Source organism: Antechinus flavipes, chromosome 4, assembly GCF_016432865.1.
Source record: "Antechinus flavipes isolate AdamAnt ecotype Samford, QLD, Australia chromosome 4, AdamAnt_v2, whole genome shotgun sequence".
NCBI classification, from domain to species: domain Eukaryota; kingdom Metazoa; phylum Chordata; class Mammalia; order Dasyuromorphia; family Dasyuridae; genus Antechinus; species Antechinus flavipes.
This window is the reverse complement of record NC_067401.1, coordinates 171,602,470-171,620,315: the sequence shown is the minus strand read 5'-3', so window position 1 is coordinate 171,620,315 and position 17,846 is coordinate 171,602,470. Positions and strand designations below refer to the sequence as shown.

Below are 17,846 nucleotides of genomic sequence, written 5' to 3'. Positions count from 1 at the left end.
ATGTATTTCCCTCCCTATAAAACTTTTATCTATTTCCTCTTGAATCGGAGAATCCACCTTTTTGGATGTACTGGAGGTTCTCCCTTTATCTTTGACATTATGTGGATATTAATGGAACACACAGATTGTCCATCTTAATTTTAGTAGAATGATCAGCCCATCTTTTTTTCTCATCACACTCTTATTTAATGACATCCTTTATGCTTCCTCTCCTCTTGAGTTTTTTCTTTATAATATGACTTCTTAAACTGGATGTCCTCCAGGCATCTCAACTCAACTTGTCCAGAACAGAAATCATTATCTTTCCTCCAAAATATTCCCCTTTTCCTGGCTTTCCTATTATTATCAAGGATATCACTCAGGTTCAAAACCTTGGTTTCATCCTAAACTTCTCATAGATATATCCAAGGTGTTATCCCATCTTATCCTTTTTGTTTTCACATCTTCCCTCATAGCTACCACCCTAGTATAACCTTTTATTATTGGTAGTGCAGTAGCCTTTTAATTGATCTCCTTGCCTCAAATCTCTCCCCACTCCAATCAGCTTCCAAAGTGATTTTCTTAAAGCAAAGGTAAGCTTTGGAGACTTCTATTAGATTTTTCATATAATTTTTTTACCTCTTTGTCTTGTACAACATATATTAACAGTTGGAAATTATTTTCTTAGTTATGTTTTTGCTAATGGTCATCATGAGCTCCTACAATAGATGTCTATTCTCCCTCTCTGCGCAAACATAAAAACTATAGGTCATCTCTTCCCTCCCCCCACCCTTTTTTTTTTTACCACAAGAAATGCAAAGTTCTATTCAAATCTTCCATGATTAGGAATGCAAAGAGTGATGCCATTCTTTCCCAAAGTGATTTTCTTTTTTTTTTTTTTAAATAAATTTTTATTGATAGAACCCATGCCAGGGTAATTTTTTACAGCATTATTCCTTGCGCTCACTTCTGTTCTGATTTTTTCCCTCCCTCCCTCCACCCCCACCCCCAGATGGCAAGCAGTCCTTTACATGTTAAATAAGTTACAATATATCCTAGATACAATATATGTGTGCAGAACTGAACAGTTTTCTTTTTGCACAGAGAGAATTGGGTTCAGAAGGTATAAATAACGCAGGAAGGAAAACAAAAATGCAAGCAGTTTATATTCATTTCCGAGTGTTCTTTCTTTGGGTGTAGCTGCTTCTGTCCATCCTTGATCAGTTGAAACGGAATTAGCTCTCTTTATCGAAGAGATCCACTTCCATCAGAATACATCCTCAAACAGTATCGTTGTTCCAAAGTGATTTTCATATCCTTCCTTTCTCAGGATACTGCCCTAGAGTCTAATGCTTCTCTTTCATGATTCACTATATTGATACTGCAGTTCAGCTCTGAGATCGGGCAAAGACTTTGTTTGACAACCTTTTAGATCTATGAAGCTTATCTTAGTATATGGTATGAGTTGTTGGTTGAATCCTTATTTCTGCCAGACTGGTTTCCAGACTTTCAAGTCGTTTTTTTTTTTTTTTTTAATAATTACAACTTTTTATTGACAGAGCCCATGCCTGTGTAATTTTTTACATTATCCCTTTCACTTACGTCTGTTCCGACTTTTCCCCTCCCTTCCTTCACACCCTCCCCTAGATGGCAAGCAGTACTATACATGTTAAATATGTCACAGTATATCCTATATACAATGTACATGTGCAGAACCGAACAGTTCTCTTGTTACACAGGAAGAATTGGATTCAGAAGGTAAAAATAACCCAGGAAGAACCAAAATGCAAACAGTTTACATTCATTTCCCAGTGTTCTTTCTTTGGGTGTAGCTGCTTCTGTCCCTCGTTGATCAGTTGAAACTGAGTTAGATCTTCTCTTTGTCAAAGAAATCCACTTTCATCAAAATATATCTTCATACAGTGTCATTGTTGAAGTATATAATGATCTGGTTCTGCTCATTTCACTTAGCATCAGTTCATGTAAGTCTCTCCAAGCCTCTCTGGATTCATCCTGCTGGTCATTTCTTACAGAAAATAATATTCCATAACATTCATATACCACAATTTACCCAACCATTCTCCAGTTGATGGGTATCCATTCATTTTCCAGTTTCTAGCCACTACAAACAAGGCTGCCACAAACATTTTGGCACATACAGGTCCCTTTCCCTTCTTTAGTATCTCTTTGGGATATAAGCCCAGTAGTAGCACTGCTGGATCAAAGGGTATGCACAGTTTGATAACTTTTTGGGCATAATTCCAGATTGTTCTCCAGAATAGTAGGATTCGTTCACAACTCCACCAACAATGCATCAGTGTCCCAGTTTTCCCACATCCCCTCCAACGTTCATCACTTTTTCCTGTCATCTTAGCCATTCTGACAGGTGTGTAGTGGTATCTCAGAGTTGTCTTAATTTGCATTTCTCTGATTAATAATGACTTGGAGCATCTTTTCATATGGGTAGAAATAGTTTCAGTTTCATCATCTGAGAATTGTCTGTTCATATCCTTTGACTATCAATTGGAGAATGGCTTGATTTCTTATAAATTAGAGTCAATTCTCTATATATTTTGGAAATGAGGCCTACATCAGAATCTTTAATTGTAAAAATGTTTTCCCAGTTTGTTGCTTCCCTTCTAATCGTGTTTGTATTAGTTTTGTTTGTACGAAGGCTTTTTAATTTGGTATAATCAAAATTTTCTATTTTGTGATCAATAATGATCTCTAGTTCATCTTTGGTCACAAATTCCTTCCTCCTCCACAAGTCTGAAAAGTAAACTATCCTATGTTCCTCTAATTTACTTATAATTTCATTCTTTATGCCTAAATCATGGACCCATTTTGAATTTATCTTGATGTATGGTGTTAAGTGTGGGTCCATGCCTAATTTCTGCCATACTGATTTCTAGTTATCCCAGCAGTTTTTGTCAAATAATGACTTCTTATCCCAAAAGTTAGTATCTTTGGATTTGTCAAATACTAGATTGTTATACTTGACTATTTTGTCTTGTGAACCTAACCTATTCCACTGATCAACTAATCTATTTTTTAGCCAATACCAAATAGTTTTGGTGACTGCTGCTTTGTAATATTGTTTTAGATTAGGTACAGCTAGGTCACCTTCATTTTTTCCCATTAATTCTCTTGAGATTCTCAACCTTTTGTTCTTCCATATGAGTTTTGTTGTTATTTTTTCTAGATCATTAAAATATTTTCTTGGGAGTCTGATTGGTATAGCACTAAATAAATAGATTAGTTTAGGGAGTATTGTCATCTTTATTATATTCACTCGGCCTATCCAAGAGTACTTAATATTTTTCTAATTATTTAAATCTGACTTTATGTGGAAAATTTTTTGTAATTTTGCTCATATGATTCCTAACTTTCCTTTGATAGATAGATTCCCAAATATTTTATGCTGTCGACAGTTATATTGAATGGAATTTCTGTTTGTATCTCTTGTTGTTGGATTTTGTTGGTGATGTATAAAAATGCTGAGGATTTATGGGGATTTATTTTGTATCCTGCTACTTTGCTAAAATTATGAATTATTTCTAATAGTTTTTTAGTAGAATCTGTGGGGTCTCTAAGGATACCATCATATCCTCTGCAAAGAGTGATAGTTTGGTTTCCTCATTACCTATTCTAATTCCTTTAATCTCTTTCTCGACTCTTATTGCCGAGGCTAGCGTTTCTAATACAATATTGAATAATAATAGTGATAATGGGCAACCTTGCTTCACTCCAGATCTTACTGGAAAAGGTTCCAGTTTTTCCCCATTACATATGATGCTTATGACGGTTTTAAATAGATGCTCCTGACTATTTTAAGGAAAAGTCCATTTATTCATATCCTCTCATGTGTTTTTATTAGGAATGGAGGTTGGATTTTATGAAATGTTTTTCTGCATCTATTGAGATGATCATATGGTTTTTGTTAGTTTGATTATTGATATAGTCAATTATGCTAATAGTTTTCCTAATATTGAACCAGCCTGCATTCCTGGTATAAATCCTACTTGATTATATAGTATATTATCCTGGGGATGATTTTCTGTAATCTTTTTGCTAATGTTTTATTTAAGATTTTAGCATCAATATTCATTAGGGAGATTGGTCTATAATTTTCTTTCTCTGTTTTCAATCTACCTGGTTTAGGTATCAGTATCATATCTGTATCATAAAAGGAATTTGGTAGGACTCCTTCAATCCCTATTTTTTCATATAATTTATATAGCAGTGGATTTAATTGTTCTTTAAATGTTTGGTAGAATTCACATGTAAATCCATGTGGTCCTGAGGATTTTTTCTTAGGGAGTTGGTTAATAGCTTGTTCTATTTCTTTTTCTAAAATGGGACTGTTTAGCCTATTTAGTATTCCTCTGTTAATCTGGGCAAGCTATATTTTTGAAGGTATTCTTCCATTTCATTTAAGTTGTCAAATTTATTGGCATAAATTTGGGCAAAGTAACTCCTCATTATTGCTCTAATTTCCTCTTCGTTAGTGGTGAGTTCTCCCTTTTCATTTTTAAATTTTCCTCTTTCCTTTTTTAAATCAGATTTACTAAGGGTTAGTCTATTTTGTTGGTTTTCTCATGGAACCAACTCTTGGTTTTATTAATTAATTCAATAGTTGTTTTTTTTTTTTACTTTTAATTTTATTGATCTCTCCTTTTATTTTCCGAATTTCAAGTTTAGTGTTTGACTAGGGGTTTTCAATTTGTTTCTTTTCTAGCATTTTTAATTGCAAGCCCAATTCATTGACCTTCTCTTTCTCTGTTTTATGCAAGTAGGTCTCTAGAGATATGAAATTTTTTATATTACCGCTTTGGCTGCATCCCACACATTTTGGTATGATGTCTCATTATTGTCATTTTCTTGGGTGAAGTTATTAATTATGTCTATGATTTGCTATTTCACTCAATCATTCTTTAATATGAAATTATTTAATTTCCAATTATTTTTTGGTCTATTTTCCCCTAGCTTTTTGTTGAATGTGATTTTCATTGCATCGTGGTCTGAAAAGGATGCATTTACTATTTCTGCCTTACTGCGTTTGAGTTTGAGGTTTTTATGTCCTAATATATGGTCAATTTTTGTATAGGTTCCATGAATTGCTGAGAAGAAAGTGTACTTCTTTCTGTCTCCATTTCGTTTTCTCTAGAGATCTATCATATCTAACTTTTCTAGTATTCTATTTACCTCTTTGACTTCTTTCTTATTTATTTTTTGGTTTGATTTATCTAATTCTAAGAGTGCAAGATTGAGATCTCCCACTATTTTAGTTTTGCTGTTATTTCTTCTTGTATCTCTCTTAATTTCTCTTTTAAGAATTTAGATGCTACATCACTTGGTACATATATGTTTAATATTGATATTGCTTCATTATCTATGCTACTCTCTAGCAAGATATATGCTCTTCCTTATCTCTTTTAATTAGATCAGTTTTTGCTTTTGCTTGATCTGAGATCAGGATGGCTTACCCCTGCTTTTTTGACTTCGCTTGAAGCATAGTAGATTCTGCTCCAACCTTTTACCTTTACTGTGTATGTATCTCCCTTCTTCAGGTATGTTTCCTGGAAACAACATATTGTAGGATTTTGGCTTTTAATCCATTCTGCTAACCGCTTCCTCACATCTATGGTTAAAATTACCAATCAGAATTGGTATTATTACCTGTCATCTTGTTAACCTCTGTTTATGTTTTTCTCCCTTCCTTCCTCCTCACCCCTCTCACCAATATTAAATTTGTGAGCACCACTTGCTTCTCACAGCCCTCTCTTTTTAGTATCCCTTCCCCCGCCTTAGAGTTCCTCCCCCTATCTTACTCCTTTTCCTCACAGTTTCTATATTCCCTTCTGCTTAGCTTATTCCTTCCCTTTTTACTTTTCCTTTCCTACTTTTCAGTGAGTTGAGAGAAGTTTCACCATAAATCGAATATGTCTAAAATTTTTCTCTTTAAGCCAATTCTAATAGCAGTAAGATACACACTATATTCATCCTTCTCCATTCTTTATCTCAGATATAATAGGTTTCCTTTGCCTCTTCGTGGGATGTAGTACCCCCACTTTACCCTTTTTCTGGTACAATTTCCTTCCCACCTCTAGTTTCTAGAACAAGTTATACATGTACTCTTTATATATCTTTATAGCAGAAATATAATTCCCAAGATTTCTTTTTACCTTTTCAGGTTTCTCTAGAGTTCTATATTTGTGGATCAAACTTTTTGTTAAGTTCTGGTTTTTTCATCAAAAATAGGTGAAATTCGCTTATTTCGTTGAATGTCCATCTTCTTCCCTGGAAAAAGATGCACATTCTGGCTGGGTAAGTTATTTTGGGTTGCATACCGAATTCCTTAGCCTTTTGGAATATCATATTCTAGGACCTTCAATCCTTTAATGTGGTCACTGCTAGGTCTTGAGTGATCCTTATTATGACTCCTCTATATTTGAATTGGTTTTTTCTAGCCACTTGCTGTATTTTTTCCTTCGTCTGATAGTTCTGGCATTTGGCCACTATATTTCTTGGTGTTTTGATTTTAGGGTCCAAAGGGACCCAGTAGGTGATCAATGAATTCTTTCAATGTCTATTTTACCCTCTGTTTCTATGATTTCTGGGCAGTTCTCTTTGAAAATTTCCTGGAAAATACTGTCCAGGCTCTTTTTTTCATCATATTTTTCCGGGAGTCCAATAATTCTCAGATTGCCTCTCCTAGATCTATTTTCCAGGTTTGTTGTTTTCCCAAGAAGGTATTTGACATTTTTTCCCATTGTTTCATTTTTTTGGTTTTGCTTCACTGATTCTTATTGTCTCCTCAAGTCATTCAATTCCATTTGTTCAATTCTGATTTTCAATGAGGTATTTTCTTCACTCACTTTTTTAATATCTTTTTCTAATTGTCCACTTGAGTTTTTAAGTGAGTTGTTTTGTTCTATGGAATTTTTTTCCATTTCGCCCAATGAGATCTATTTTCTTTTTCCAGTTCACAAATTCTGTTTTTCAAGGATTTAATTTCTTTATCCACACTGTCTTTAAATGAGTGGGATTACTTTTCCAGACTCTCTTGCCAAGCTTCCCTTTCCTTTTTCCCATTTTTTCTTCTAGCTCTCTTTTGAGAGCCTTTTTAATTTCTTCTATGAGATTCATCTGTGCTGAGGACCAGATGATGTCCTCCTTTGGGGATTCACCTGGAGACAAGCTGTTTGGTCTCCTCAGGGTTTAGAGTCTGCTCTGTAACCATACAGAAACTATTAATGGTTAAGGTCCGTTTAAATTTTTTGCTCATTTTGTCAGAGAAGAATCAAAGACAAACTAGCAAAGGAAAAAAATCCAAATGGAATCTGCTTTTTTTTTTTTTGGGGGGGGGGGGGGGGGAAGGAAGGGGGCGGATTGTTACCGAGCTTCCTCTACAGAATGCGGGAGCATCAACGAAGCACTAGCAGGATAGCAATGATTGTGCTGTGCCTGCGCTGTGAGACTCCCAGAGCGTGCTGAGACACTGTGGGGAAGGGGTGGCCAGGTCCCAAGAGACCCCAGCTGTTTGGGGTTGTATTCTTCACTCTCTGTGTTTTTAGCATCTCTGCTTGTCTACTGGCTTGGTGCCAGGGCAAAGTATCCAATAGTGTAGTAAAGCTCACCTTGCAGAGATATCTGAGATCACACCCCACCCCACTCAGGTCTGCTCAGCTGTGAGCTGCCTGCCATACTCTCACTACTGCTGTCTGCCCTCAGCCTGCACCCAATCTAAAAACCGTCCCCACCCTTGAGTAAAAACAGACTTTTCCTGGCGAATTGCAAGGATTTCTTCTCTTGGTAATTATCTGTGGGTTTTTTTTTTTTCAGTCAAGCATTAATTCAGAGGCTTGTCATAAAATGAATTCTGAGAGAAAGCACGGAGCTTACATAGATGTGTGCCTCTTCTCTGCCATCTTGGCCAGAAGTCTCAAGTCGTTTTTGATGAAAAGAAGATCCTTGCTATAGTAGCCTAAGAGTGTTGTGTTTACTAAACATTAGGTTGTTAGGTTCATTAAGTTCTGGATATACATGATATTATGTTAAAGATAAAAAATTAGTTCATTTTAAGCCTAGGGAGCAATATAATGGCCCCTAAGGTCTTCTTGATGCCCTCTTCTTCATTTTATTTTAAATGAAATGTTTTGAGTGCTCCCACCCTTAGTTAGGAGAATATCTAATACCTAGGCAGAATTTGGGTCAATAACCTTACTTTTATGTCTGTATCTAAACTACTGGCATTTTTGTGATTGAGACAATATTAAAATTTTCTGGAAACATTTGGGTATTGAAACAGCAGCTTATTTTATGCTATTTTTTGTAGATAATCATTAGTGGGGAAATTGGGAAAGGACCTTTTCATGAGACTTTGCTCAGCTATTATGCTCAATTTTGAGTTATTTTTGTGTGCTTTGCTTTTCTTCCCTGTCACCCTTCTCTTTGACAGCTCAGTCCTCCCTTTGTTCCTCAAGGTGTGCTAGAAATATTCTTGTTTCTACTTCTTGAATCTGGATGCTGAGAATAAGTTCTGAGATAGTTTTTTTCCTGTTATACAAATTGCTTAGAGCACCCCACCTAAGAGACATGATTGGATCAATCATACTGTTCACATTCAATTTTGATTATTTGACTTAATCAAAAATTGTTCTTCCCCTCCTTAAAACACTGGGATGATTTGAACCCTACCCTTAGACTTTCTCTCCAGAACCTAACTAGGATGATTTGAACCCTATCCTTAGACTTTCTGTCCAGTTTTAATATTTGTTATCCTTAACAAATCTACTTGAGATTTAGTTGGGTTGGTTTAGTTTGGTTCTCTTGGTTAGTTTGTAATCCTGGATACCTCTTTTGTGATTTGAGATTTTTCATTGTCTGATTGAGAAAAATTTCTGCCCTCCAGTTCCTAACCTTAGATAGCTTTTCTCTCTTATCAGTCTGGGATGAATTACAACTCCCCCAGTCTTCAGTGACCTAGTCCTCTCTTTCAAGTTAATCAGTCCAAACCTTGCTAGAATGATTTTACATTCTAGTTTTATAACACTTAATCTTCCACTAATTAGCCTCTTATTTTTAGCCTGTACCAAATAATTTTTTATAATTACTTAGTATAATTTAAGATATAATACTGCTAAGCCCTCTCCCATTTTAAAAATTATTTCCCTTGAAATTCTTAACTTTTTATTCCTCCAGATGAATTTTTTTTTCCCTATAAAATACCCTTCGGATGGTTTGGTTAGTATGATACTAAAAAATAAGTTAATTTAAGTAGCATTTTCATTTTTATTATATATTCTCAACCTATCCATGAGAATTAATATGTTTTCACTAATTTAAGTCTGTCTTTATTACTATAAAGAATGTGTAACTTCGTAGGTAGATTCTCAAATATTTTGTACATTCTATAATGATTCTTGGTGTAATTTATCTTTCTATTCATTCTGGGGTTTGGTTTTAGTTTTTTGGAGGATGGGTAATAACAGAAATGCCTTATATGAATTTATTTCATAAACACTTTAACTTTAATAAAGTTATTAATTATTCCAGCTAATTTTTAGATAATTCTAGCATTTGTCAGACATTTTCTCAAAAGCGAATGAAGTAATAAGCCTGTCATTAAACAACTGAGAATATTTGTTACCAATGATAAAATGCAAACTCTTAGTGAAAATTAGAATTTTGGAAAATTTGTACCTAACATCGTGATCTTGTAAAAGTTTCTAGTAATTAAAGATTTTTCTGAGATCAGTGATATTAACAAATGACACTTTTTGATATTATATATCAAAATGTGGGAAATCTGGATAACTCAGTGAACCAATATTTTTAAATGAGCAATGAATGATGTTTCAAAATCATGCATGGATTAAATATAATAATAATAGCTAAGATTTGCATAGTACTTATCCATTCAAAGTTCAAGATAGACCAGTGTATTTCAGTACAACAGATCATAAAAACTTCATTGATATGCACCAGGCCCTTTTATACTCCACTATCTCTCAAAGCCTGTCTAATTTCATATTTGTTGTTTCCATAACCCTACCCATCTATCTCATCCTCTGCTGTCCTCTTTTCCTTTTGCTTCAATCTTTTCCAACATAAAGGTCTTTTCCAAAGAGTCTAATATTTTCATCCTCTGGCCAAAGTATTTAAGCTTCATCTTCAATATTTGACCTTCCCGTGAATAGCCTGAATTCATTTAAATATTGACCAATTTGATCTCTTTGCTATTTAATAGTCTCTCAAAAGTTTTCTTCAGTCCCACAGTTCAACAGCATTGATTCTCAGCATAGTCCAACTTTCATAGCCATACATTGGCCTGAAAGAAACATATTATTGACTATACAGAATCTTGTCAGCAAGGTGATGTCTCTGCTTTTTAGAATGCTATCCAGATTTGCCATAGTTTTTCTTTCAAAGAGCAAAAGATTTACAAAAATATAAAACAGTACCATTTTTCTCACTAATTTTTTAATAACTAAGTTATTTTTTGTTAAAAAATGTTACATATGTTCACATGTAATGATTTTACTATTATTTATTTTTTCTATTTAACCAGTTTTAGTTTCTAATATGATAAATATTGGTAGATATGATAAAGCTAGCTAACGCTAGCTCAAAATGGCCTGTGGGAACTACTTGTTAAATTTTCAGTATTTTAACCATTGAAAATTCCCAAACGCTTAATTATTATCACCAATGATTTATTGTTTTGTTGACTTTTTAAATTTAAAGTAAGGAAGAAAATATTTTTATTAGTGCAGTTTAAACTTAAAGGTGTTATCTGCGTGCAGTTTGTAGGGAAAATCAATTATTGAACATTTACTAACACACCACTGCATATAACTTAATGCATAAAAGTTTTTTGGGTTCCTCGATAATTTTTAAGAGTATATTTTCAAGCCCCCAAATTTGATAACAACGTAAAACAAGGGTTCTTGACCTTTTTGTGTTTTTATCCACACTTTTAATAATCTTGTGAAGCCTACAGACACCTTCTCAGAATAGTGTTTTTAACTGAATTAAATAAAATGTATTATAAAGGAAACCAATTATTTTGAAATAGTTACCAAAATACATATTTTTTAAAGTACATATACTCCAGGTTAAGAATCCCTGTCCTAGTGGTCTATCCCATACTACATATACCAAAATTATAATATATTCTCAAATCCTTATATGAATATGAATCTTTGTTCTCAGCTATTCAGGAGCACTATTTACAATAGTGCAAATCTCAGCCCATTCATGCTTACCCATCCTCTCATCTGTATTGTCCCTAAGGTTCATGTAAGGGATCGATCCAACATGCCAAAAATCTTCCCTACTTTCTTCTAACATTTCAGAGATCTCAGTGAATGGTGTCTCTGACTGTTCACTTGTTATTCTTTATTCTTGCTATATAAAGGAAAAATATCTATTGCCCAGATTTTATCCTACAGCTTAATGGACAGTATGTATATCTGGAATAGGTAATACATATTGACAGTGAACTGAGCCCAGAATTGAAGAAAAGCAGGCTGGACTGCCTTTGGGATATTGTAAAGTTTTCTTTTACTGACCTCAGCCTTCCTGCCCCCCTGCTCAAACCCCCCCCCCAAAAAAAGGCCTATCTTTTATCTTTTCAATCCAGACATATCACCAGTGTTACACTATGACAGCAAGATCTGGAATTCTACTGACTTCAAAAAACTAAAGATGATTATCATATGGGGGCAATGGAAATATGTATGGTGGGTTGTGAACAGGTTGCAACATATAACCAACTAGAAATGTGGAGAACTAAAGTAAAGAATGTCACTGAGGTATCTGATAGGAAAGAAAGATGAGTTGGTCACATGGCATGTAATAGAGAATAGCTAAATTTGGGACAAAATGTAAATTTTATCTGTGAGTCAGAGAGCCTAAACATGCTTTGTTATTTCACTTAATTTGTTCTTTACTATATTATGGGATTTAGCATTAAGTTTCTGTAGCCATTCATATAAAAGATTATTTTCCAGTCTGAACCCAAATATAAAGAGGAGTATTGATGTTGTAGCTTCCATTACGACTTCAACCTCCACTATTCCTCTCAGGTCATAATAAATTCAAATTGTTTAAGTGGGTATGAATGAATAAAATATAAAGTGCTATGAATAAGAATAACATTATGAATAAGTGAGGCAGCTAGGTGGCATTATGGATAAAACTGTAAACCAAGAGTGAGAAAGACTTGAGTGCAAACTCTCCCTCAGACACTAGTTATGCAACCCTGGGCAAATCATTTAACCCCTACCTCAATTTCCCCATCTGTAAAATATTTTTTTAATAATAGCATCTACCTTCCAGAATTGTTGTAAGGATAAAATGAAGTGATCTTTTAAAGTACTTTACAAATCTTAAAATGCTATAGAGTGCTAGCTATGATTATGTATATTACAAAGTTGAACAGGTTAATTCCCCCAGAACACATTTCTCTATGCAAGTGTCCATTACACAAGTACTGGACCAAGTGGGGGAGAAGTGGTGCAGCAGAGAAAATGGCAATCTAGCCCAAGTGAATGGTTAAATGAGATATTACCAAGAAATTCTAACTTATTATTTGACTTACATCAGCCCCTGATAATGCTAAACACCTAGAATTTGATTGATAAATATTTATCAATGCAATTCTTTTCTGTCCATCTTCATTATGTCTTCACCTAATTAAATTTCACCACTTTTTAAATATACATTTTTAAGAGAGAAACCAAAAAGAATTGATTCTTATCAGAAGTAGCATCCTCAACCCTGAAGGAAAATAATCCTAGATCAAGACTAATTGTCAGAACAATGAGTTTCATCTAGTGTCATTATGTTAAAGTCAGGAGTTTGTGTTAAGATTCCCCATCATATGACTCTAACGAAATTGAATTCTACTTCTTCAGATATGGTCCCTGACTATTATATGTTGGGGTGAATGTATACTTTCCTAGGTATCCATATACATTCTCCATTTTCCCCATTAAAATAAAAAGTTATGTCTACTTCTAATAACATGTCATGCCTAATAATTATTTTTAAATTAAATGAAAGCAAGAATTTATGGAACATACATTACATACTCGTATCATTTTTAATGAATTGGGAAAGGTATGTCATGTTTAGAACCCATAGGCATAGAAACATTGCATTTTTGCTTAGAACTTGATTGAAAACAATTTGAAATGTCATTTATCACTTGAACTTATTAATTTCTTGTACAAGTTTGAGTTAATCTGTCATTTATATAATTCCCATAATAATTATCAACTTGATTTATAGTTATGTTCAGTGACAAAATAAGACAGTTAAGATTATTGACTTCTGTAATCACATCATCTCAGAAAGAAGACTTTTCTTACTTGTTGTAAAGTATTATTTTTATTTAAATTTATAATATATATTTTTCTCCCAGTTTGTAAGTTTGAAGTTATGCTTTGTAGAAATATATTCTCTCTTTTCCCTTTTTAATCAGTATTTCCATTTCTAGACTAAAAGATCAAAGCATTTTGGTTCATATAATCTTAGTATTTGTTTTGTACCTGATAATTGAATGTGTTCACATTTCAAAAGAATTTTAATTTAGAAACGCAAAATCTGAGTGAATGAACTAATCATTTATAAAAATACCTTATGTTTGCTTAAATTTGATCTTTAATTATCCTTAAATTCATTTCTCATGATCCCAGTCCCAATTTTTATGTCTCCTGATTTAATTTGCTTGAGTGTTATAAAATTTTTATGTAATTATAAGTAATACTATATCCAATTATTACTAATAAGTAGTAATTACAATACATTGCTTATCTTGAAGTATTTAGTTCTAAATGATTAATACAAAAGATGATATTGCAAATATTGGGAACATTTCAAGTGGTTACCTGATTGATGGATTCAGGTGACTTTTATAAGTATTGTTTAATGAGTTTTAAGATATAAAATATAGTAAGGGAGGGTTCTAAATTAAGAATCTTAAACTTTAAGAAATCAGAACAAATATTTGAAAACAAGAAAAATACTACTTGTTTTTACTTTTATTTTTACATATCTTTTTTTTTTTTTTCAGTTTCAACAGGCTGGGGAGATATGCCTAATGTTCATTCAAAGACTGAAGTTTCTTGGGGAGAATCATCATCTCCTGCTGCTACAGTTGATAATGGCACAGCAGCTTGGGGAAAGCCACCTAGCAGTGGTGCAGGATGGGGAGATAATTCTGAGCCATCAGGGACATTTGGAAGAACAAGTGCTTCAGCTGCTGCCCCAGCCCTGTGCAAACAAGGTAGGCAAAAGTTAATATTTTATTGTCGCAGTTTAAAAATTGAAGAGATATTTAATGAATAGGAAGCTTCTTAATTATGACCTTATTTCAATTAAGGCATTTTTTACATATAATTTAGGGAGATTGACTTTGATCTGTTCATACACAGAAAAACTGTGACAAATTATTTATGTGTGGGCATTACAATTGTAATGTATCATTCCCAATATTACATTGCAGTGAAATAATGCTCTGTATATTACAGATCCATTTAAATAGATATGTTATTTTTTTCCCTTCCAGCTTCAAAATCTATGCAAGAAGGCTGGGGCAGTGGTGGGGATGAAATGAATCTCACTACCAATCAGTGGGAAGATGAAGAAGGAGATATGTGGAATAATGCTGCTTCACAAGAAAGCAACTCCTCCTGCAGTTCCTGGGGGAATGCCCCAAAGAAAGGACTTCAAAAGGTAGTTTTTTGTGTTTTTTTAAAAAGAGAAAAAAGAGGAGAAAAATCAGGACTTCTTAAGATACCTTAAGTAGTAGTAAAAAGCAGTCTTCTACTTTTGAATTCAATAATCATTATGGGAAAACTAAAATCAGGCCACTCGGTTCAGCAGTGTTGGAAGCTACAACAGCTTCCATATAAAAAGAATAAATCTTTTTGCACTTAAATTTAGAAGTCAAGATTATTAATATTGATGGGCTCCACATACATGCCAAATATTAGTTAAAATATTGAATTAAAATCTTGAATCATCAATTATACATACACTAACTTTGAAATTCAACTATTATTAGCCCAGATTCATTATTGAAAGGTAGCACGATAAAGGAGAACCTGTGCTGTATTTAGGTTCAGAAAACACAAGTCATTTAACTCCCTCTAAGCCTCATTTTTCACAATTTAGGTCTTGGATGAGATGACTTTTAAGGTTCCCTGCAGCTCTAATTTTTATATTATTATTTATTTAAATTTTTATCATTATTTGTTTAAATATTATTTCTGAACATATATTTATATGATACAATAATGATTAAACAAACTTAATAAGAATATTATTTGATAAAAGAGTGTGGTTTAATAATATCCTCATGCAGTTTTATTACATAGTTTTGAAAACCTTTGTGAAGAATATTTTCTAGAGTTTGGGGTATTATAAGGGTTTTTTCAATCTTTTTAGGATTTAAATGAGGAAGTTTTAAAAATTGGGGTTTTTTGCAGATTATTTAGATCTCTTTCAGTCTTTTGTCCTTCTCTGAATTTATCCGTTCTGTGTTGTTCTTTTTCTATCTTTCTATAATTAACCTTTTTTCTTTTTTTTTCTCCTTTTTAAAGGCCTTGTGGGAATAAGGGGAGAAAAACTAAGAAAATGAAAATTTTTTTCTCAAGCTTCTTTTTTATTTTTTTGTTTGAAAGTCTTAATTTTTTTATTTGTTTTTAAAGTCCTAAGTGTTATGTTATTTTTAATTAACCTCCTTTAGTTCAGTAAAATTTGAATAAGAGCATTTAATTTTGAAAATGCACATTTATACTTAGCTGTATTCTTTGAGGAAGAAAAAGTAATTGTTTTGCTTTTCCAGTTAATAAATTATTTTTATACACACATTCCTATATAAGAATACAGAAACAATCCATCATATTAGCAGTGACTATATATTAAAAATTTCCCAAAATATAAAAATTATTAAGTATTCATCAAAAGAGATTTTCTAAATCTAAATTGCAATAGATTAGGACTATTTATTATAAATACAACAAAGAAATGATTAATAAAATTTTTTTTCCCTTTGAAAACATTTCATTTGTCTAGGGCATGAAGACATCTAGCAAACAAGATGAGACCTGGATCATGAACCGTCTGACTAAACAACTCACAGACATGGGCTTTCCGGTAATTGACATTTTATTTTGTTGATACCATATCTAACCACTAATATGCAAGTAACAAATTTTGTTAAATAATTGGATACTTGAACAGGAAAGGAATTATTTTAAGGATGACATTGAAACACTCTAACTTAGAAATTCACTTTTTTATATTGATAGATTTGATTAGAAAAATTATAACGCCCTTATAATGTCTTCCTTGTGGAAAAAACAACTTGAAAAATATCTAAAAGGATAAGGACTATATGACTTCATTTTTATTCTTATGTTCAATATTTCAAAAATAAAAAAAATATTTGGTTTGAAGTACAAAAGCTATGGTATAGCCTATTCTTTCTTCTACAAAATCTCTCAAAACCTTTATTCAGATAACTGTAGGTATGTTTATGTAATAAAATGGATATTCACAAAATAAAATGGATCATTCACAAATGCACCACATACATTAAAAACACACTCTTTAACTTAATTTTCTTCTCATATAATCTTTTGACACTTGAAAAATCAGTTAATCTTTATCAGTTCAATACTAATAAACTAGAAAATTATGTGATAGAATATTTGAAGAATTGAGAAAGCCTGTAAAATATTTCAGATTTCCAGAATACATTTTAATATGAAAAATTCTTCCAAAGTATTAAAATACTCAGAAACAATAACTGAAGAAACCATAAAGGCAATCTCAAAAAAAAAAAATCCATACGTTCACATGGATATACAAGTGAATTCTACCAGACATTCAAAGAACAGTTCATTAGACTTTATAGATATCTTTTGTTTTTATTTCATATTTCCCCCATATGCCATCTCCTCCAAGAAATCTATTACTTAAAGAAAAAAATTTTAAAAGAAAAATATTCAACAGAACTGATCAATACATGGGGGAAAATATGATTTTATATTTAGTATTTCATATCTGTAGATTCCAACTTTTGCAAAGGAGCAGGGGGAGAGGTGTCTTTTATCTCATCTTTGACCTTGTTCACATTCTGTTTCAATTGTTTTTATGTTGATTATACTTTCCACTCAGAATTTTCTGACTCTGCTCACTTCATTTTCTATCAGTTCATATAAATGCTTCCATTCTTCTCTGTAGTCATCAAACTTGTCATTTCTTATACCAAATTTGGGTTGGATACCTCAACCAGGACTTAAAAATCAAAGAAAGAAAATTGCAAACCAATATCCTTGATGAATGTTGATACAAGAATTTTAAATAGCATTTAATAAAATATGTACTTCATGACCAGGTTGTATTATACTAAGATTAGTTCTATATTATGCAAACTATAAACATAATAAACTATATTTGTAACAAAAATAAACAACATTAATTATTGTTTGCAGAAAAAGGTTTTGGCAAAATACAATACCCACTTCTGTTGAAAAAAATACTAAGAAGCATCAGAATAAGTGGATCTTTTCTTAATGTGGTAAATACCTTTAAAACAGAGCCAATATTATATGTAAAAGGAATAAAGTAAGGAACCTTTTAAATAAAATCAAAGGTAAAGCAAAGATACCCATCATCACTACTATTACTTAACGTAATGCAAGAAGTGTTGGCTTTAATAAGACAGAAAATAATTATTTGAGTGAATAAGCATAAGAAAAGAGCTAAGAAAATTGTAACTTTTTGTAAATATGATGGTCTACTTAAAGAATCTTAAAGCACCAACTAAAAATTAAAACTAACTTCTG

The 17,846-nt window shown here is 32.5% G+C and overlaps 1 protein-coding gene across 14 annotated transcripts in view; it reads left to right on the top strand.

Moving 5' to 3' along the window:
* Positions 1-17,846, top strand: part of TNRC6C (trinucleotide repeat containing adaptor 6C) — a 281,153-nt gene that overhangs the window by 188,393 nt on the left and 74,914 nt on the right. For all 14 annotated transcript variants that reach the window (XM_051995504.1, XM_051995503.1, XM_051995502.1 and 11 more), the window contains 3 exons: positions 14,063-14,275; positions 14,558-14,724; positions 16,069-16,149. In XM_051995504.1, coding sequence (XP_051851464.1) covers positions 14,063-14,275; positions 14,558-14,724; positions 16,069-16,149 — 461 coding nt within the window. The remainder of the gene's footprint in view (positions 1-14,062; positions 14,276-14,557; positions 14,725-16,068; positions 16,150-17,846) is intronic.